The 23,521-nt window shown below is 38.1% G+C and overlaps 1 protein-coding gene across 1 annotated transcript; it reads left to right on the plus strand.

The window, feature by feature from the left end:
* The first annotated feature begins 582 nt into the window (after positions 1–582).
* On the plus strand, positions 583–19,809 carry LOC121380117 (caspase-3-like). The gene is made up of 6 exons (XM_041508889.1): positions 583–671; positions 848–939; positions 15,153–15,384; positions 16,331–16,545; positions 18,162–18,309; positions 19,389–19,809. Exons 3-6 carry the CDS (start codon positions 15,156–15,158, stop codon positions 19,649–19,651), a joined length of 855 nt encoding a protein of 284 aa, XP_041364823.1. The 5' UTR covers positions 583–671; positions 848–939; positions 15,153–15,155; the 3' UTR covers positions 19,652–19,809.
* Positions 19,810–23,521: the final 3,712 nt, after the last annotated feature.

Genomic DNA, 23,521 nt, shown 5'->3' on the forward strand with positions numbered 1-23,521 from the left:
GTAAATAAATGTAAAATTATATATATGTTATTTTGGCTGCCAATTTTAAATGATATAAGATCAACATAGCAAGATTCATTTTGTTTTGATTTAATAAAATTAATTAGAAATTATGATTCATATTACTAGAGAAAGAAACTTAAGTCCAAAAATAAAATTTAAGTGCTCGGCCGAAAAAGTTCCAAGTAATTTTAGTAATGTTGACGGACGCCAAAAATTAAGGTGCGTCGGACTATTTACCCCCTCCCCCCCCCCCCCCCCACACACACACACAAAAATAAAAATAAACATAAGTTTTTGAACAGGAGCCGAAATAATTAAAGTCCGACTAAGCCCTTACTTGGAGGCAGAGGTCGGCAATGGAAATGTATTTGATTATTTCATACAATTTAACATTTCTTTATGGATGATAGCCGATCTTATCAAATTACGTCCCTTCATTTAACAACCTCTGAATGTGTACTTTATTAACGTCACCTATATTATTTACACTCGACCACGTTTACGTATTTGTCTTCAAGATTATAAACAAATCTATGCCCGTGAAATAACATTTAGGTGGACTAAAACAACTCGCTGGGTCAGAAAGTGAGTGCGTTGGATGTGAATATACGCTTGATTACTGTGTCAACAAAGACACGATTGTTTGGCGATCTCAGCAAACATTCCAGGTAGCATTAGAGAGCGTTTTCGGCCGACTAATACCCGCCTATGACACGAACCGTATGTAATCTATTACGACAGAACTAATGGTACTCAAGCGCAAATATAGACGACAGATCAGCCAGTCTATGTTATGTGTTTTAGTTTTCTAAATGTCGTCTAATAACTGGACATATATTTTCAGGACATTTTTGGTATACCGTTCATACATGGATGTCTTCTGAAGTATTCGTGTGACTGGCACGAACAGGTCCGTGTATACATATTCATGTATATGTGAGTATTTAGCTAATAGCTTTATTTAAAAAGGTTATTCGTGTATTCTATTTCAAATATTCTTTGTTTATCATGATAGTTTAAAAAAAGAAACGAAAATGTCTTATGTATGAAAGGAAACTTTTTAATGTTTAGTAAAAAATGTCTGTTGTACATATTATATAGAGTAATAGGTCATCATTGTGAATATATTTGTTAGATTCTCATTTTAAAATGTGTGGTCTGTTTCATATTTTTTGTTTACCATGGTAGTTTCTTAAGAAAATAAAAATGTTTTATCTATAAAATGCAACTTTTTAATGTTTATTAACAACGTCTGTTGTATATATAAGAGTAATAAGCCATCGTAATATATCATATAATACGCAAGCCCATTTTAACAGCTCCCGGTGCTTCTGATCGCTTCTCCTCTGTTGGTCTGCACTGCCAACCGCCATCGTCATACTTGGTCGAAGCTTCTGAAAACTATATTGACAGGATATTTGACACGGGTATAATTCCTGACACCTGGTTAAATGGTATCATTTTACCTATATACAAAAACAAAGATGATGTATCATTACCTGTGAACTATCGACCTATCACTATACTCAGCTGTCTGGGTAAATTATTTACCTCCGTTTTAAATAACCGTTTAACGAAGTTTATTGAAAATAATAGATTGCTCTCTGAAGTGCAAGCTGCTTTTAGAAGAGGCTATTCTGTGACTGATCATTTATTCACGTTACATTCTGTTATTGAGTATATGAGATGTCGCAATAAGAAATTATTCTGTACATTTATTGATTTTTGTAACGCGTTTGACCAAGTTTGGAGATCTGGACTTTGGTTTAAGGTTTTAAATATTGGTATATCTGGTAAATGTTTTAATGTTATTTTCAGTATGTATCAACACATCAAATCCTGTGTAAAGTTTGATGGCAAAATGTATGAGTCCTTCTTGTGTCGATCTGGAGTAAGACAAGGAGAAAATCTGTCTCCCTTATTGTTTGCCATTTATCTTAATGATCTTGAAAGCTATTCAAACAATGAACATTGTAATGGTGTGAAAATAGATACTAATGCTTTAATAGACTTTCTTAAAATACTTATTCTACTTTATGCTGATGACACTGTTATTGTTGCTGAAAATATTTTTGATATGCAAAATTCGATAAATGTATTCCATAATTATTGTATTAGACGGAAACTGACTGTTAATACAGCAAAGACAAAAGTTGTTGTTGTTGGTCAAAAGGTCGTAGACCTCCTATGTTTACTATAGATAATAGCATTGTAGAAATAACTGATTGTTATAAATACCTTGGATTGTACTTTTCAAAGAACCACATATATTGTCTAGTAAAGAAACGTATCGTGGAACAAGCCACAAAAGCCATGTTTTATGTTTTTGCTTAAATCTCGAATATGTAACCTCAGTTTGCCTATTGATTGCCAACTTAAACTGTTTGACCAAACCATTTTACCTATTTTATTATACGGTTGTGAAATATGGGCTTTTGAAAATTGTTCTATTATCGAACGTGTTCATACTAGGTTCCTGAGAAGTATTCTTGGCGTAAAACGTAGTACACCTTTGTATATGATACTGTAAAACGAGTATTATTTGCGGCAGTAAATTTCGCGATATCAAAAATGCAGGCAGTTCGTGGTTTTTAATTTTCGCGGTGTCATGGTTTTTGTTTTTTGTTTTTTGTTTGTTTTTTAAATTACTAACACGTACAAAGCTATACTTTGGTACATAACATTAAATCGACACTAGAGTGGTCAACAGAGGTATACGTAATATTATCCCTTTCTGAGCGAGTATATGGTGAACGTGGAATATTCCCACTTATAATCTATGTGAAAGCTAGACTGATTAGTTATTAGTAATATGGTATATGGTAATAATGTAAATAAGCTATCTCATAGAATATATAAGGCATTACTTTCAGATTATGCTAATGGAACCTACATGTATACATTAAATGGTTTAAATTTATTGAAACTATTTTTAATGAAACAGGATTTAGTTTGTATGGTTATTATGTTAACTACGGTAATTCGAGTAACGTTATTTTAGAGAAAGAAAGAAATGTTTTATTTAACGACGCACTCAACACATTTTATTTACAGTTATATGGCGTCAGACATATGGTTAAGGACCACACATATTTTGAGAGGAAACCCGCTGTCGCCACTACATGGGCTACTCTTTCCTATTAGCAGCAAGGGATCTTTTATTTGCGCTTTCCACAGGCAGGATAGCACAAACCATGGCCTTTGTTGAACCAGTTATGGATCACTGGTCGGTGCAAGTGGTTTACACCTACCCATTGAGCCTTGCGGAGCACTCACTCAGGGTTTGGAGTGGGTATCTGGATTAAAAATCCCATGCCTCGACTGGGATCCGAACCCAGTACCTACCAGCCTGTAGACCGATGGCCTAACCACGACGCCACCGAGGCCGGTTTATTTTAAAGAGACTGAAGGACCAGTATTTGCAGACATGGGAAGATACTGTTTATCATTCAAGCAAAGGTATTTTTAAAGACAGCATTAACCTGGAACCATTTTTATTACTACTAAATAAAAACAATAGATCTACTTTTGTTAAGTATCTTAGCCTACTACCAACGACAAGCTACCAATCGAAGTTGGAAGGTGGGAAAATATTCCTAGAGATGAACGTAAATGTTTTTTATGTGATGAAGATGTCGTTGGTGATGAATATTACTATTTATTTAAATGCATTTTTTTTTCTTTCAATAAAGCAAAATGCATCTATATACCAAAATATTTCTTTACTAGACCAAATATGGTTAAATACGTGAACTGTTTTGTAGTACGAATATTAAGTTATTAAATAATATCTGTAAATTTATTGATCGTGTTTTAAAAACATTTAAATCCCCAAGCTAATTTATTTATTTATTTATTTATTTATTTATTAGGTAGGGCTGTAATAATTTGTATTGTACATGCAGTACTAGCTATTTGCTCATGTATCATTTTTAGGTGATCTGAGTTCAAATAAAGTCGTGTTGTTGTTGTTGACATTACTATGACTTATTACTCTTATATATCCAAGAGACTTGTTAATAAACATTAAAACGTTGTCTTTGAAATAACGTTCATGACTCATATATAATGTATAATACATTGTATCAGTACGCAAAAAAAAAAGTAAAAAAAATTGTATAATTTTGATTAGGATTTTAGTCCAAACTGTCGATAGTAGATTGATATCTAACACGTGCAGACTCCACTGAATCGATCGCCGCTATAATATAATTCAAAGACCGATCCACGATGAGGACAGAGGACCGTCGCCTCTAAAAAATATTCAAGTACCCCTTTTTTCCTCCATTAATCCCCCCCCCCCAGTCTTCCTATTAGACACCCCCTCACCGCAAATTATTTTCTGAATCCGTTCGCTGTAATTCATCGCAATATTTGTCCAATGTCCAAGGGGCAGGACGTAGACCAGTGGTAAAGCGCTCACTTGATGCGCAGTCGGTATAGGATCGATCCCTATTGGTGGACCCATTGAGCTATTTCTCGTTCCAGTCAGTGCTCCACAACTGGTGTAACAAAGGCCGTGGTATGTACTATCCTGTCTGAGGGATGGTGCATATAAAAGATCCCTTGCTGCTAATCGAAAAAGAGTAGCCCATGAAGTGGCGACGGCGGGTTTCCTCTCTCAATATCTGTGTCGTCCTTAACCATGTCCGACGCCATATAACCGTAAATAAAATGTGTTGAGTGCATCGTTAAATAAACCATTTCCTTCCTTCAGTTATATTTCTTTGTATTTGCCTACGTAATTTAGCCTAATTTAGGTCCATTGGTCCTCTTAATCTAGGGCTTATAGGTCATACCTAACGCCATGCTGTGTTATTCTCATAGCTGATACTTGTACAACGAACTGTCGATCATATGATCATTACTGTACAGATACATAGTTTTATAATTGACATATAGAGTTTATTGGTTATTAAGGAACAACTTTTTTTTTCTAAGGGAGGTGAGTAGATAAATAGAACTTATTTTGTTTATTTCGTCATATATATATATATATATATATATATATATATATATATTATATATATATATATATATTTATATATATATATATATATATATATAAATAATAAAATTTAATCGGGAAAGATCGACTAGCTTAGGGAGATAGACAAAATTCTAGGATATAAAGTTTGTTTTTGTTAACGACACCGCTAGAGCACATTGATTTATTCATCATCGGCTGTTGGATGTGGAACATTTTGCAATTTTGACATAGTTTTAGAGAGGAAATCCGCTACATTTTTCTTTAGTAGCAATGGGTCTTTAATATGCACCATCCTACAGACAAGATAGCACATATCACGGTATTTGATATTCCAGTCGTGGTGCACTGGCTAGAACGAGAAATAGCCCGGCCGTTGTCTAAGACATATTTATGATATTGTGATCATGGCCGACTCCTTGGTTGTTGGTTTCCCCCGACTTCCCCCCTTTCTTTTCTTTCATTGTAATTTCATCTTATTTCTTCTTGACCTGGCAGCTCCTCCTATATCCTTCAACTTCTTTCGTTGTCCACTTCCACATCCCAGTCCTTGTCTTCCACCGCGACAGATGCTTGTCCGTGTAATACACCTCCGACTCCAAATTAACTCTTGAAGCCTTGTGTGTCTACAGTCTCTCCTGCACAAAAAGAGAGAGAGAGAGAGAGAGAGAGAGAGAGAGAGAGAGAGAGAGAGAGAGAGAGAGAGAGAGAGAGAGAGAGAGAGAGAGAGAGAGAGAGAGAGAGAGAGAGAGAGAGAGAGAGAGAGAGAGAGAGAGAGCGAGAGAGAGAGAGAGCGAGAGCGAGAGTAAGTAGCCAAGGACGGGAGAATTAAATGTCAACCACAGGACCTACTCGGGTTTCGCCAAAAAGTGCTATAAAGCTCAACTCAAGCTCTAAATAGTGATTGGCACCGATTCCAAGACTACGGAAGCCCGTTGGTGCCAGGGGTGAATATATTTAAGTGGCGGCCGCCAGATAATTAAGTGGTAGCTGTACAACAAAATATATTCACCCCTGGCACCAACGGGCTTCCGTACAGGTTCTAATAGACCAAATCAATTCCTATTGCCGATAATGTTAACGTTTACTAATAAAACTGATATAAGCAGCGTTTCAACACACCCAGGAAGTACAGCAATAGAAAATTGCAGTTCCATTTTTGGGGTTACCCGCATTAGTTTCAACCTCTGGTATATACTGCATAACAACTGCATAACAAATAAAAGTGTATTTATTTATTGTCAATGGATAATAGTATTTGCACAAATAATCAATGTCACATATTACTACCAATCACACCCACAGCTGCTTTTACTCCGTAAATATATCGAACTTTGACACGGAACACGGAACTCTCTTCTTTGGTACTATGCAACCTACAAGACTGTTACAAGCACAGGATTCTCTCAGATTTGCCTTGAACAGAGAGAAGGCGACTACAATACTTCGCCAATGAATTTGACACGATGACATTAACGCTCATCCAGCTGACACGAGCACATACACAGTAGACGGCTTCAGACCACAATTAATTTCGCTATGTATTTCTATATAGCCTTAGTGGCTATAACATTTTTATTAATATCAGCAGGCCCGTGAAGATTTGTATGTACCTTTGCCTGCATGGGGGACACATACCCTGAAAGGACAACCCCTATTGTCCAGCTCTTTCTCCCAGCATATTGGTTTAAACAGACACACCCTCTAAACCAGGCCGGGGTACACCCATTTTACACAAAAAGCACTACTTTTACATGGGCCGGAATTACCACAAACACGTCTTCAATGTCAACAGGTTACACATGTTTACAAACTACATGCTATCCCCTGTCACTTCAGTCAAACAGTTGCCACTTCATAGCTTTCTGCAATCAAATAGTCACAGTCAAACAGCAGACTACTTGCGTGGTCAAATTTCCGGATTTTCGACAACCAAATGGGAAGATAACTGTAATCTGAGGCCAGACAACAGGTCCTCTACGCAATCCCAGCACTTGTCTGATGCCGGTCGGTCTCGAATCGATCCCCGTCGGTGGATCCATTAGGCTATTTTTCGTTTCAGCCAATGCTCCACGACTGGTATATCAAAGACCATGGTATGTGTTTAGGCTATCCTGTCTGTGGGATGAGGCATATAAAATATCCCTTGCTACTACTAAAAAAAAAAGTAGCAGGTTTCCTCCTAGATATGATAACGTAGCGCTGACATCGACGCGGTCTGTAACTGAGACGTAGGCGAAAGTTTCCGTTACAATACTGTAACTAGTTTCCTCCCAGTCTCTAAGACTATATGTCAAAATTATCAAATGTTTGATACCCAGTAGACGATGGTTAATAAATTAAACGTTTACTTTGGTATGACAATGACAGCCCATTTTATAACTACTATCCTACCCTGAAAAGCAATTTGAACGCTAAAAACGAAACCCATACATATGTACATTCGTACGTCCGCATACATGGATCTTTTATATGGACTTTTTTTTATATAGACAGGGGGGGAGGGGGGGACCCAAGCCCATCGAAGGTGATCGAACCTACAACGCATCGCGTCTCAGGCGAGCGCTCTAACACTGAGCTGCATTCCATCACAGGTTTGTTGATGGGCACCCTGTAAAATAATATAAAGAAAGACATGTTTTATTTAACGACTCACTCAACACATTTTATTTACGGTTATATGTCGTCAGACATATGGTTAAGGACCACACAGATATTGAGAGAGAAAACCCGCTGTCGCCACTTCATGGGCTACTCTTTCCAGTTAGCAGCAAGGGATCTTTTATATGCACCATCCCACAGACAGGGTAGTACATACCACGGCCTTTGATATACCAGTCGTGGTGCACTGGCTGGGACGATAAATAGCCCAATGGGCCCACCGACGGGGATCGATTCCACACCGACCGCGCATCGAGCGAACGCTGTACCACTGGGCTACGTCTCGCCCCGTAAAATAATATAACTCCCCCTAAACACCCAGTACTCGTACCGCGGCTGGATTCTTGTCGGTTTCTTCGGGTCATGTGTCGTAAGTACCTTACATTAGACACCTAATAGTTGCTTAGGCCAAATAAAAATATATGTGTGGTTCTGGTTTTATGTGAAATCAAATTCGGTAGGGTAGACTGTAACTTACAGTCCTTCCCATAAGGAACGCTTTTTTTAACTATGGGATTTACAAGTTGTTTATTGTTGAGCCAATCGTTTTCTAAATTACACACAAAAATTGTTTAAAAAAATATTGTTATTTTCAAAACATTTTTAATTCTTTTTGTTTTTGTTTTATGTCAAACCAAACTGCAATTATTTATTAAAGAAACAAAAAATTTGTAGGAGAATGGGACGGACGGCTATGATTCCTAAAATCTTTCAAATTGGTCCTAGCAAAAAGCAGTAAAGTAACATTTAAACCACACGTGTACTTTTTCATTTGGTCATATTAAACAGTTTCCGTGCTATTCTAACGAAGCATTTTTAACAACTAAAATGAAATTTTAAATACATTTTCTTGTTTAAAATGTCAGTGTCTGTATATACAATGTGTTTCTTGTTATCCGAATATCTGTAGCTCGAGTTGTAGTCCACACTGTATTTTACATACAAATAATATTGTACGTACGAATAAAGTTATATTAGGAAGTAAAATGAAGTTCGAGTTACTACAAACATTAGGACGACCTGGGCCCGTGTTTATAAAACTTAGAGTCTAGACTTTAATAAAGTCCAGACTTTAACGTAATGCTATTTGAATGGCGTTGCCATGACGTTAAATCTGGACTTTATTAAAGTCTAGACCTTAAGACCCAGGCCCCGTGCTTATAAAACTTTTAGTCCAGACTCAATCTTTAATGACGTCACACACGCAATTTGTATGGCGTTGTCGTGGCATTAGTATCTCGGACTCTATTAGAGTCACGAGTCTAGACTCTAAAAGTTTTATAAGCACCAGGCCAGGGATCGTGCTTATAAAATGTTTATGAGAGTCCAGACTCAATCTCTAATGACGTCACACACATAATTTGTATGGCGTTGTCGTGACATTAGTGTCTCGGACTCTATTAGAGTCACGAGTTTAGACTCTAAAAGGTTTATAAGCACCAGGCCAGGGACCGTGCTTCTAAAACTTTTAGAGTGCAGACTCAATCTCAAATGACGTCACACGCATACAATTTGTATGGCGTTGTCGTGACATTAGTGTCTCAGAGAGTCTCGAGTCTAGATTCAAAACGTTTTATAAGCACCAGGCCAGAAACACATTCAATATACAGAAACTGTTATGCTAAATGATAGACTGTATTCAAGATGTAACTTTAGTTGTTAAAAATAATTTATTATTTGGAAATATGTTGCAAACTCGGGATAGTCCCTTTAAGCAAATATTTCTTTCTTCTTCCTAAACACCATTTTGAACCATGCTTGCACGCACTGTGTATACACGAACTCTCGATCGGTTTAATCCATTAAGAGTATATTTGTTCAAGTCCTTTCCTTGAAGATTACATATTACGCGTGATTTTGCATAAATCAAAATAGTTAATGTGTACTGGTCTCGGTGGTGTCGTGGTTAAGCCATCGGACATAAGGCTGGTAGGTACAGGGTTCGCAGCCCGATACCGGCTCCCACCCAGAACGAGTTAACAGATTCGGTGGGTATGTGTAAGACCACTACACCCTCTACTCTCTCAGTAACCACTAACCAACTAACAACTAACCCACTGTCCTAGACAGACAGCCCAGATAGCTGAGGTGTGTGCCCTTGACAGCGTGCTTGAACCTTAATTGGATATAAGCACGAAAATAAGTTGAAATGAAATAGTTAATGCATTATGACACAGCTGGTCATCCTAAAGGAGTATCAAGGGTCAAGTTCAACCAGCTGTTTGTCGCTAACGCTTGCTATACTGGTTTTTTACGCTACACATTATTAAAGGGAATTACCACTCCCAGAACCAGTCAAAATAGTTTGAACCGTTATAGAGAATGACGGCTGGCTGAACGTAAACGAGGGGCAAACATGTTCAAAAAGGTTGTGTTGTGTCGTGTCGTGTTGTGTTGTGTTGTGTGTGTGTGTGTGGGAGGGGTATTATAGAAGAATAGATGATGATACCACCCAAATTGTTCACAAGCACTCGGCCTTCTGAACTCGCCACATGTATTGTCGTATAAGACAGCAGAAAGTTATTTTTAAAGGGATGCTGTCGTTTTACAACATTGGGGATCGTTGGTGGATCCAGAGGGGGTCACTGTTTTTTGTTTGTTTGGTTGTTGTTTTTTGCTTTCAGCAAACTCAAACTTGCCCTTTTTAGAATTATATGTCCCCCTTTACAAATTCCTGGGGATGTTGTGATCCCCAACGTGTATCTGGCGTACGTCCACTGGTATGTATAGCAGCACGTAGCCTACACATACACGGATTGTAGTTTTAAACTTAAAGGGACATTCCCGAGTTTGCTGCAATTTTTAAGATGTTATCGACTAACAGAGACTTTTTAACGATTGTAATTACATATGAAATATATTTTTCTGCATAAAATATTAGTGGCTTTCCCGTATATTAAACGTGTTTTGGATCGTTCTAGTATTTGTACTAGGTTAAATTTCATTTTATTTCTTAAAATATTATTTTTTCGTACATACGAAAATTATTTGAAGACAAAATCCGGTTTGGGCTTCTTACAAATGTTAAGACGACCAGAAACACATTGAATATAAAGACACTGATATTCTAAACAAGAAAATATATTTAATATGTAAGTTTAATCGTAGAAATATTTGAATAGTCGAAAACATCTTACAATGCAGCAAACTCAGGGATGTCCCTTTAAGTGCGATACGAGGCGTCCTCGACATCATCGTCATTCACAAAATATGGTAAGGACCGATTCTCAACCGCTTGTCCGACAACCTATAATCCAGTTTTTAATCACAGAATGTTCCAAACAGAACTGTAGCAAATACAACAATGAATTGCCCCGAAAACGCGTCTCAGCATCTTTATTTTAAAATTTTCCGGAGGAACATACCCTTGAACACCCTCCCCCCCCCCCCTCCGTACAGATCGCGTTGCCGTTGAAAGTTAGGCTTATTTGCCTTCAGCAGATTCAATCCTGCCCTTTTTAGAATTGTGTGACCCCCTTTACAAAATATTGGACCGTCCCTGCTGCCCCCTTGCCCCAACTATAGTCCGTTCCACAAGGAACACTTGTTTTCATACTGTGAAATTCACTACTAGTTATTTATTGCTTAGCAGATTGTTTTCGAAATTGCATATTAAAATAGTAATTTTTTTATAATTTCCAAAACACTTTTACTTTTTTTCTTACGTGAAACCAAACTGAAATTATTTAAAAAAAACCCAAAAAACCAAACAAACAAACAAACAAAAACACCCACATTTTTATAGTTGGATGGGACGGAGTATAGGTATGAACCGGATATAGCTATTTGGTTATTAAACTTTGTTCAGACCTTTTAGTTGTGTCATTTCTGAAAACAGTCTAGTCACACCTTAAAAGTGCACAACTTGTATAGTGTTACACTTCAAGTCACATGCAAAGGGAAACACAGACCATATTCATGTGTGTACATAACCGGCTTTAATTTAGCTTCCGAGTTCGTTTAACACAATAGGCTGCACCCACACATCTATTTGTGCAATGTCATGTTATAGTCCCTGTAGCCAATCTAAATGAAAATTTCCTGGCGACTCAGGTTTCCAAGAAAGTCAGTAAATGTTTTTAGGTATGACCGGGGTGAATGAACACTGTCCACGTTTATTCTTAAAGATCAATAAACTCGCCAACCCGCGCCCACGTTGGGGAAAAACCTACCATGACATATGATATCTAACAAGGATGGGTCGGACAACATTATTTTGTATATGAAAGAAAGCAGAGAGAAAAAAAGTAATTTAACCCTTTCAACATTACGACCCACTGTCAACCAGACTAGGCGTGGATCCTGAGGTGGATCCAGGGGTGGGGTGCTGGTGATGCACACATCCACCCCTGAATTAAAAATATCTTTTAAAAATCCAGTGATTAACGTATGAATATAATCAGATCAGGTCAGGTCAGGTCAGGTCATAGGGTTTTACGTGCACATCCAGAACAAGCTGTTGTACGCACGCCTGTCCAGGACAGGAATGAATATAATGGATTTATTTCTCTTAAGTAGGGAACATATAATATCTTTGTCGCTTTGGTGGAGGACAAGTTTTGTTTAACGACACCACTAGAGCATATTGGTTTATCAATCATCGGCTGTTGGGTGTCAAACATTTGTTAATTTTAACATACTCTTATAGAGGAAATCCGCTACATGTTTTCATTAGTAACAAGGGATCTTTTACATGAATCAGCCCATAGACAGGATAGCACGTACCACGGCCTTTGATAAACCAGTCGTGGTGCACTGGCTGGAAAAAGAAATAGTCCAATGGGAAGTGCCTCTTCCCCCACCCACCACCCACCCTCACACAAAATCCTGCAGTCGCCTCTGCAGACAGGATCTGTATAATAGACAGTATATATTATAGTGAAGTAACCTATAGGAGTGAAAGACTTACGTTAAAGTACATGTATTTAATATCAGGAAGTTATTCTGGGTTTTTTTTATAACTTTATTCTCCATTCGCAACCTTTGTGTGTAATTTAACAATCTGAATAACACAGGCTTAAGTGTCGGTTTTCAAAAATAAATATGTTATTTACGTGGGCAGGCATCACGTGTGTGTGAAATCTGGGTTCTGAAACTATTTCTGAAGTATGAAAATGAAACCATGATGCATATACACCCGGAGTCCAACCCGGATACGTGGATGGTCATTGATATGACTATAGGCGTCATCACATTTATTATTATTGACGAATATCGAGGGGAAGGGGCAGGTATTACAAATAAATAAATACATAAATAAATACCCCCCCCCCCCTCTTGTTCAAAGCGAATTGCCTCTTTAATAAAAATATTTTCGTGGAAATTATGACACACACCCATAGAATTCATTCAGCTGATTGAGTATTTCTCGTTCCAACCAGTTCACAACTGATCAAAGGCCGTGATATCTGCTTTCCTAGCTGTAGGAAGGTGCATATAAAAGACCCCATTGCTGCATTAGGAAAAATGTAGCGGGTTTCCTCTGATGACTACGTGTCAGAATTGCCAAATGTTTGACATCCAATAGCCGATGACTGATTAATCAGTGTGCTCAAGTGGTGTGGTTAAACAAAAGAAAACAAAAAATACACCCCTAGAAATTTAACTCGCCAGTCTAGTCCCCCTTCCTTACATAATTTCCTGCACACGCGCCTGAATAAATAGAAAATCACAAACGAGTCATTTATTCATTCATTCATTCATGCATTCATTCATCCATAAGTCATTCATTCATTCATTCATGTCTATGCATCTTATGTTTTTTCGAAATTGTATTCTCAGTGTAATGTAGCGCGAGTTGCCTAGATGTGTGTTACACTATAATAGCTTATTCTGTTATCATAAACTTATTAAAATAAAACCAAAAACAGTTCCAAAATAGTTTTAATATAATCACGCATAACATATATTGTCAGACTTCGCCGTGAAAACAACTCAGATTAAAGGTAATCATTTAAGATGTTAACATATTTATACCAAATACATTTTCATGCTAAGGGCAGCTAAAAATTACTCTTTAAACTTGTCTCAGGGGTGTGATAGGGAGCTAGAGTGATACCTCTCCATAAACTATCATAATATTATAACAAAAAAACAAGAAGAAAGAAAGAAAGAAAGAAAGGTAGAACAAAGGAAAAGAAGGCAGTACATTGCGCTTCATACGAACGTATACGTGATTAGTAATTATAAAGCCTACCGCATACTAGAGTTATCAGCTGAGCAAAAAGGCCCGAGTAAATAACTGTTTTGCTCAGCTGATAGTTCTCGTGTGCGGTAGGCTTTAGGAAGCTTATCGTTTTCCTTCAAAGAAGTAGATACAAAATAGCAGTAGTTTAAAATGCTCTGAGGTGTCATTACACAAATAACTATTTCCTTTCCTGCAGAAAACCCACCCGAACTCTATAGACTGTACACAAGAATCACGCGACACCCACGCTACTTGTTGCAAAGAGTTTTCAGGAATTAACTGATATGACTGACTGTACATGTTAGTATGCTAACCATGTGACATAGCAGAAGGTTGCAGTCAATATTTGTATTTATAGCGAAAACAAAAATCCTACAAAACATCACTATATAAATACTGGGTTTTAGACATTTCGCAGGACTTTGTAGAGTTATTCATCAAGTTAATATTCAGTTAAAATCACATTTAAAAAAAACAACAAATTATCGATTGCTATAAACAGAAACAATGTTTTTTTTTGTTTTTTTTTAAAGTTTTTGTTTATTTCGTTACAAAATTGAATATCTAAACATAAAAATCGTAAGTATTGTGTGTTATTTTTGTTTTATATTTGTTTGTAGTGTACATAGTTTGATATAATTATCAAATTAACTAATTATTTTACAAGAACTTGACGAAAACTGGTGAAATAAATGAATGAATGAATCAATCAATCAATCAATCAATCAATCAATCAATCAATCAAAAGTCCGATTAATGAATACATGAATTAATCAATCAATCAGTCAATCAATGTACTAAATAATCAATGAATTAAAGAAGCAATGAATGAACGATGAATGAATGGATGAATGAATGAATGAATGAATTAATTAACAACACCTAGGCTAACATTGACAATAAAAATGCTTGTATTTAGGCCTAAAATCCGAGTACTTCATGGAACATACATAGAAAAAAAAGAAGAAGAAAAAAGCAATAATAATAATAATAATAATAATAATAATAATAATAAAAAATAAAACAATGTAGGATTATTTATCTTTTATTATTTTAAAATGTTATTATTATTAACTTTTTTTTAATGCATTCACCCCTCTACGGGTCCAAATAAAATGTTACTCTTTTGACTTACACATTATTATTTTTTTCTAAATCGAAAGAAAAGAAGGGGAGGGGGGAGGGGGAAGGGAGAAAAGAAAAACATTAAAAACAAATAGTGGGTCGGCCCTTTCTTTTAGACTCTCGGGGAAAACACTTTTTTTTCTCTCTTTTTTTTTTTGAAGCAAATATAATTAATGTTCTATTTTACAGTGAATGGCCGAGCGGTTAGTAGACGAATACGATTTTTCCTTCCAAACAAGAGGAGTGGCCCTGATAGTAAACAACCAGCGATTCGAGGAACATGACCCACAGCTACCGACACGAGCGGGCTCCCGACATGACACCGAGAACCTCAAACTCATATTTCAAAAACTAGGATTTGAAGACATCCGAATTAAGATCGACCTCACTGCTAGAGAGATGACGGACTGGCTTGAATCAGGTAGCCCGAACCACAGTACACTTTGTAATTAATCTGTATAGCAATTATAATATTTTTTTTATTCTCAGACTACCACAGATATATGTTTGTGATCTTGCAATGTGTAAAGATACATCATGTATAGTCAGTCCAGTCCCATGTGTGCTTGTTGTTGTCATGCCAAATGTGTTGTTCATCCCTTGTACCCTCTGGCCAGAAGAAGTGGTGTAGCTCAGTGGTAGAGCGCTCGTCTGAGGGACCCCCCCCCACCCCCACCCCCACCCCCCACCACCACCCCATTGTCTCAATCAGTATTTCACGGTTGGTAGGCCTACATCAAATGCCGTGTTATTTATTGTTCTGTGTATGAAGAAGTGCACAGAAAATATCCCTTGTCTCTTTTTCCGGTGTAGCCCTCATGGTGGCAGAGGGGTTTCCCATTTGTCTGTATCTCTCTCTCTCTCTCTCTCTCTCTCTCTCTCTCTCTCTCTCTCTCTCTCTCTCTCTCTGTCTGTGTGTGTGTGTGTGTATGTGTGTGTGACTCTTCCTGTCTTGGTCACTCTCCCGTTCTTTCCTCCCCACTCTCTCGGTTACTCTCTCTCCCCCCTGTGTGTGTCACCTTCACCTTCCCTCTGTGTGTGTGTGTGTGTGTGTGTGTGTGTGTGTGACTCTTCCTGTCTTGGTCACTCTCCCGTTCTTTCCTCCCCCCCTCTCTCGGTTACTTTCTCTCCCCCCCCCTGTGTGTCACTCCCGCCATTCTCCCCACCCTCCTCTCTCTCTCTCTCTCTCTCTCTCTCTCTCTCTCTCTCTCTCTCTCTCTCTCTCTCTCTCTCTCTCTCTCTCTCTCTCTCTCTCTCTCTCTCTCTCTCTCTCTCTCTCTGGTATCGAAATAACCATAAATAGTCATAGTTCGAAATGTACCGAGATTACATTAAACAAACATTATTTTTTCTTTCCCTATCGCCAGTGGCGGAAGAGGACCACACGTATCACGACTGTCTGGCATGCGCACTTCTTTCACACGGGAACGAGACTTTTACGAGACTCACAGACCGCGTGTCACAACGACATGACGTCATCTCTGGAACAGACGACGACATCACTACCAACCACCTCATCCAGATCTTCAATGACGCTAACTGCCCCACCCTGGCAGGCAAACCTCGCTTCTTTATCATGCAGGTAAATTCAACGTTGAAATGTTGAAATCGAGAACAGCTGTAGTGTTCTGAATAATGCATTGCTAAACATTCCCACATCTTTTTCCTTTCCTTCTTTTTAAAAAAATTAAAAAAATTAAATATTTTGTTTCAAACTATAATTATCAGGGGTTATAAAATACCATTGCCTGACGCCCCGGACAAGTGAAATATGACGGTCGGGCTAATGATAGACAAGATCTCACTTGCCCGTGGACAAGTGAACTATTAAAAATGAAATTCACAATAAAACGGTATTACTTGTCTGTAAAATATTAATTTCACATTCAGTCGAAAAATAAACCTATTTCTATCAATGCGCTTCGCTATCTTGTTAGGGTGTGTAACGACCATCTGTCTGCTAACTGATTACAGGAATCATGGGAATCACTTAGTGCGATTGTGCACCAAAAACCCCACAAAACCCCAAAAAACAAAAAAAACAAAACCATGTATTAAAGAAACTTACCTTTGCTCTATATATAGATCGGGCTCGATTGCACGTTTTGATTAATATATGAAATAAATAAGCCTTTTACCGGTGGAAACAAATGGAGAGTTGGACAGTCACAGTTACTGTAACATATATATATCTAGTCCGAACGGACGTAGAAAGTGACTTAATGTGCGCCTTGCACTAATATAATATCTCCAAATGTTCAGCTAGTGATATCGCTACGACAAGAGAACAATGCCATCCAATGCTATATATTTATTTTATTCAACACAGTTATTAATTAACGGCATGTGCTCAACATGCATGAAAACAAAGACCTGGAGATTGTTATTGAAACTGTTTGACCAAAGTAATAAAAAACTGACCAAAAATTAAACGTTTTTCAATACATGTATATATTATGCTTGTTTGTGGCCGATAGCAAGCGTTCCAAACTGAATATAGGTCACGCTCTGTGGTCATTTGATACTTCAATGTAGTCAAGAAACAGTCGCACAGATTAAAACATTTTCATCACACGCAAGTTAATCTTGCAAAAAAAAGAAGAAAAAAAAAGAGAATTATTATTATATAAAATAAAAAGGTTTAAAAAAAACCCCGCCCAAAACATACCCCCCCCCCCCCCCCCCCCCCCCCCCCCATATTTCAGAATTTTGTATTGATTTACAGTCAGAGACGTCTCAGAAGCTGGGATATTATAGCCAGTTGTTAAATAAATACAATACAGGACAGTTAAATATACGACAATTCGTGTGCCAATAAATTCTATTCCTTTCAATTCCGTATATTGTACAGCACTCGGATTGCTTGTGTTATAATGTTCGCAAGATACAGATACATGGAATAGAATAGAATTTATACAGGCCCGTAGGAACGACTTTGTGGGTGGGGGTGGGGGTGGGGGGTGGGTGGGGGCGCACTGGCGGTTCGTGTTCAAACTATCAGATTTGGTTACAATAGCAAACATTAATGTGTAAAAAAAAAAAAAAAGGCTCACAAGTGTGTGTGTGTGTTTGTGTGTGTGTGTGTGTGGGGGGGGGGGCATCTTATTTATTAATATGGTACAATGTATAATGTTTTAGTATTTTTTTCTTACAGTACAGCATGAATCTAACAACCTTGGTTTCTACCACTATTTGCAGGCATGCCGAGGGGAACAGCTAGATGACGCCGTCGAGGTGGCGGTAGACGAGGTAGATGAGGTAGACGGCATGATGGTGGAACCGGCGTACACCACAACGCCAGTCCCGTGCTTCAAAGATTCTATTGTCGTGTGCGCTTCTGCACCAGGTGCGTACAGTCAGACCTACGTAATGAGACACCCGCACCCACCGCCACAACCCTGATTACGAAACAAACCCTACATTTTTGTCATTTGTAGCAAGGGATATTTTTTATGTGTACCATCCCAAAGACATGATATCACATACCACGGCCTTTGATACCAGTCGTGATGCACTTGCCGGAACAAGAAATAGCCTAATGGGCCCACCGGGGCGACGGGGATCGATCCTAGATCGATCTCGCATCAAGCGACCTACGTACCCCCCCCCCCCCCCCCCCCAATGAGTAAAAGCACACAATACCATCCTCCTCGCAAGTCTATGTTTGTATGAAGTATCGGTACGGTATAGGACACTTAGCTTGCGAAGATGCCTGCTTCCCCTACAACCCCCAAAAAGAAGAAGAAGAAAAATTAAATGATAGAAAATAAATGAATTGCAATAGTCAATAATTATAAATGCGCTTTTCGGAAAGGATGGTGAAACACATGGGTATAATTCTAGTCTCAAAAAGTGACTACGATACAAAGGACATTGACAGAGGCTAAATATTTTTTTAATACAACGCATTATTGACTGTTGATGTCTGATGCTATAACCTTATTTGAACGTACAAATACTTTAAAAAATAAAAACATTTGGTGAACTTTGTACGTTTTTCATCGTTTAGGTGAAAACTACGAAGTTAACACCATGCTCGAATACCTAATATCATCACTGGTTTGACAGTGATTCATGAGTGCATACAATGATTGAACCACAACTCTCTGAACATAAATATCCACTTTTGTCTTTGCCTTATCAGGGGCGTAGCGTGATCTGGACCGGAGGGGGGGGGGGATATGAACACGTTGACCTTTTTTCTATTTTGTTTTGCACCACATATGTATAAACCTGTGTTTTTGTTCTGAAAGCGGACCATTTGCTTCAGCGGGGGGGGGGGGGGGGGGGGGGGGGGTCGTCCGAACACCCGAACCCCCCAGCCTACGCCCCTGCTTATACAGATAACTGTTTTATCATTCAGACATATAATAACCATGTCATCAGACAAGAGTAATCAACTCTTATTTTTAATATTTCTTACAGGCTATGCATCCGTCCGACAACCACGAGGTGGATCTGTATTCATAAGGAACCTATCTGACGTCATACTTAACTATGACGTCACTCAACTGGAACTCCAGAAACTGCTGACGAGAGTGCGCCAGCAGGTGGCGGTAGGGTTCGAGTCGAAAAGCTCGAGGGATCCCAGTCGACACATGAAGAAACAGATGCCATGCGTATATTCCATGCTGACCAAAGACGTGTATTTTAGAAACAAGTCTAATGTGACGACGCAGTGTGCATAGATTTTGCAATTTCGTTATATTCTTCCATTCTGGGCTAAAGAAAAAAACTTTTTTTTATTTTTATTTTTACTTTTGTTATTTTTTTCTTTTTTTCTTTCTTCTTCTTTCTTCTTCTTATGATTGTATAATAATATATACATGAAATTACATTACGCAATGTAAATAAATGTTTTAAAATGAAACATTATTTAATCACGTCTTCAAGATATTTAAGAAGTCCACAGTTCGACCTACTTTTACATAGCCATGTCAATTTTTTTTTTAATTTTGCCAATATGGTCATCTTATACCATATTGCATTTAGTTAACACTGCTCTAATTTCGCTACCCTATTTGGTTAAATGTTTTATCTTGATACCTCCTCCCATCCATTAAAAACAAACATAAGTATCAGTCTTCAAAAGCAGCTATAAATGACGTCATCAGAACAAAATGATTATCGAATTACTCTACTTTCAGATTATGAAATAGATACGTAAAAGGAACCGAGAACGTTAATAGTATACATGTCGCAATCTGTTCAACGTATCAAGTGCCAGACGCGTCAGGGCTGTAAATAACGTTTAGCCCTAAAAGATGTTAAAATTGGCTTAAAACCTGATTTTTCAGGATGTATAAGACAGTAACCTAGCTTTAGGATTTTCAGGTGGTATGCAGACTTTTTCGGCGATGGAAGTACATAGAGCATACACACATTTACATCATATATTTTAATAAAAAGAAAATATTTGTAATCTCAGGTGGTACGCAGAAGCGTACCTGCGTATAATATATGGAAGCTAGATCCCTGTATAAGAAATAGAATACGTGTCCGTTAGATACCATTTATCTTACAACTCGTTTAAAAACGTTTCTTACACACACGTTGGTGAGAATATCATTCGTTATTTTTAATAACATATTTGTTTACACATGTACGTGTGTTACAGTTTCAAGACATACGACTGGCTGCTCCTAGGTGATGACCAAGTCACCTATGTCATACATCCAATGATAAAACAGCACGATCGAAATCGATTACACTGTGACGTATAGTTAACCTGACCGTCATTTGTCTGTAACGCATTTCAAAACAACTCGTTGTAAGATAAATAATATCTAACGGTCACTCGTGTATTATTATTTATATCCAACTCGCTTTTGCTCGTTAGATACATTTTTAAACAGCTCGTTGTAAGATAAATGGTTTTTAACGGAAACTCATTTATTATTTACACCCAGGGGCGGGACGTAGCTCAGTGGTAAAGCGTACGCCTCGATGCGCGGTCGCCCTAGGATCGATCCCCGTTGGTGGGCCCGTTGGGCTATTTCTCATTCCAACCAGTGCACCACGACTGGTATATCTAAGGATGTGGTATGTGATATCCTATCTGTGGGATGGTGCATATAAAAGATCCCTTGCTATTAATAAAATATGTGGCGGGTTTCCTCTCTATGACTATATGTCAAAAATTCCAAATGTTTGACATCTAATAGCCGATGATAATAAATCAATGTGCTCAGCTTCGCCCTTATGTCACAGTGACAAATGACGTCACGTAATTGTTTGACGCTTGGAAACGAAGTTTGACTAGTTAAGAGTCCGGCTCGCCCACGGACAAGTATGGAGTGGTACGTAAGACAACGCTCGAGTACGGTAAACTACGGTAGCATGTACGCTATACTACGCTAGAATACGCTAGACTACACTAAAGAAGGTCCAACTACGTTATATTTAGTAACTACCCACTGAGTCTAAAATCCTGCACGCGTCGTGGAACGGCCATTGTGCGCTTGTTTTTCAAACAGAGCAGGATATCTCATATTTTTCTGTTAAATTTGTCTACATTTGTGGCTGAAACATGATATTGGTTTGGTGCGGATCAGAGTACGGTTGAGTACGTTAAGAGGTACGTTATACTACGTTATACTTCGCCACAGTACGTTAGCCTCACGGATGCAAATTCAGCCTCTAACGTACCGCTCTTTTGAACATGTCCAAAAATTAAATCGGAAATCACGGCTCACCCAAATTAATACCAAGTTAGCATCAAGGACAAATACGGTACGGTACGGATACCGGTACGTTCAACTACATTCAACTAAGTTCAACTACTTTCAACTACGTTAGCCTCCACTACGTTCAACTACGTCCACTAACGGCTATGTGACCACGGCTTTACAATCACTCTCAGTCAGAGATAACTATACCGTGTGTGTGCGTGTGTGCACTGGCGTATGAAGCGGGAGGAAGGGCAAGGGGGTGCATGTGCCCCTCATTTTACGATTCAGTAGCAGCAGCGATGGTTTATATATATTATGTGTCTGTGTGTGTGCGTGCGAGTGTGTCCCCCACTTTTTGGCACCTTCCTACGCCACTGGTGTAGAGAGAGAGAGAGAGAGAGAGAGAGAGAGAGAGAGAGAGAGAGAGAGAGAGAGAGAGAGAGAGAGAGATAGAGATGGTGGGTGTCTCCTTGTTAGAAATACATGTTTCTAACTTAGAAACATGTATTTACACTACTGGTTATGTTTGCCTTACACCACAATACATGTACGTCATGATGACGCCGATTGGCTTCCACAAAGTCAACAACGATCCAACATGCAAAAGAGAAAAGTGTTTTAATTTGTTTAAGTATGTGAGTGCGTGTGTTTGTTAGTGTATATGTATGTATTTGTTTTTCAATACATCGGAACATGTTTTGGGGTAATCGAATCAATTATTATGTCAAATAGCGTCACGGTATTGTTTGATGCGTGGACACGAAGTTTGGCTTCCACGGCATACACAACTATATCAGCAAAAAAACAAAAACAAAACAACAACCCACCTGAGTTCCTACAACATATCGCGCCTCAGGTGAGCGCTCTGTCACTATGTAGGACCAATACTGGGTATTGGTACTGTCGTAGAGTTCTATAATATTACTTCATATCTTGGCACCAAGATTGAACCATGGTAATTAAATTGTTTTAACTTAGCAATTATAGACGGACCCATTGGGCTATTTCTCGTTCCAGCCAGTGCTCCTCAACAAAGGCCGTGGTATGTACTGTCCTGTCTGTGGGATGGTGCATATAAAAGATCCCTTGCTGCTAATCGAAAAGAGTAGCCCATGAAGTGGCGACAGCGGGTTTCCTCTCAATATTTGTGTGGTCCTTAACCATATGTCTGACGCCATATAACCGTAAATAAAATGTGTTAAGTGCGTCGTTAAATAAAACATTTCTTTTTCTGATTTGCTCCAGCATACGTTTATAAGTATGTTTTAGGGTATGTGTCGTATGAGTTTTTTCATTACAGCGAAAAATACTTTTGGCTATACGAAACATTGCTTTAATATTAACAAATTACTAATCATACCAAACAGTAGAGGTTGAAAATCAAATATTGCAGTTATGTATAAAACCATGTTCGTGTAATTTGTTTCGCTCACAAATTTGGCTTTCATGGCTAAAACAACGATGTAAAAAAATTAAAAATAATTGGGATGGGGGAAAAAAACACGTGACCTCGAGTTCTATTCCTAAGCTGCAACACATCGAATGAATGAATGAATGAATGAATAAATGAATGTTTAACGACACCCCAGCACGAAAAATACATCGGCTATTGGGTGTCAAACTGTGGTAATGGAAAAACAATGTGATGATCAATATCAATATAAAAATGCAATAGTCAAATAAAACACAGTGTAAAGAACTGTGCAAAAATACAAATATCACAAATAGATAATTTCTGGATGGAATCGAAATGATTCCATCACATTTCTTTGTCCAAATAAATCTTTTCGAGTTGCTGACAAATGCTTACACTCCACCAAAATGTGTTGCACCGTCAGAAGACAGAAGACTATTTCATCCTTCCTGCACTGTCTATAGGAGGACTGC

The sequence above is a fragment of the Gigantopelta aegis genome, chromosome 8 (genome assembly GCF_016097555.1).
Source record: "Gigantopelta aegis isolate Gae_Host chromosome 8, Gae_host_genome, whole genome shotgun sequence".
Taxonomy (NCBI): domain Eukaryota; kingdom Metazoa; phylum Mollusca; class Gastropoda; order Neomphalida; family Peltospiridae; genus Gigantopelta; species Gigantopelta aegis.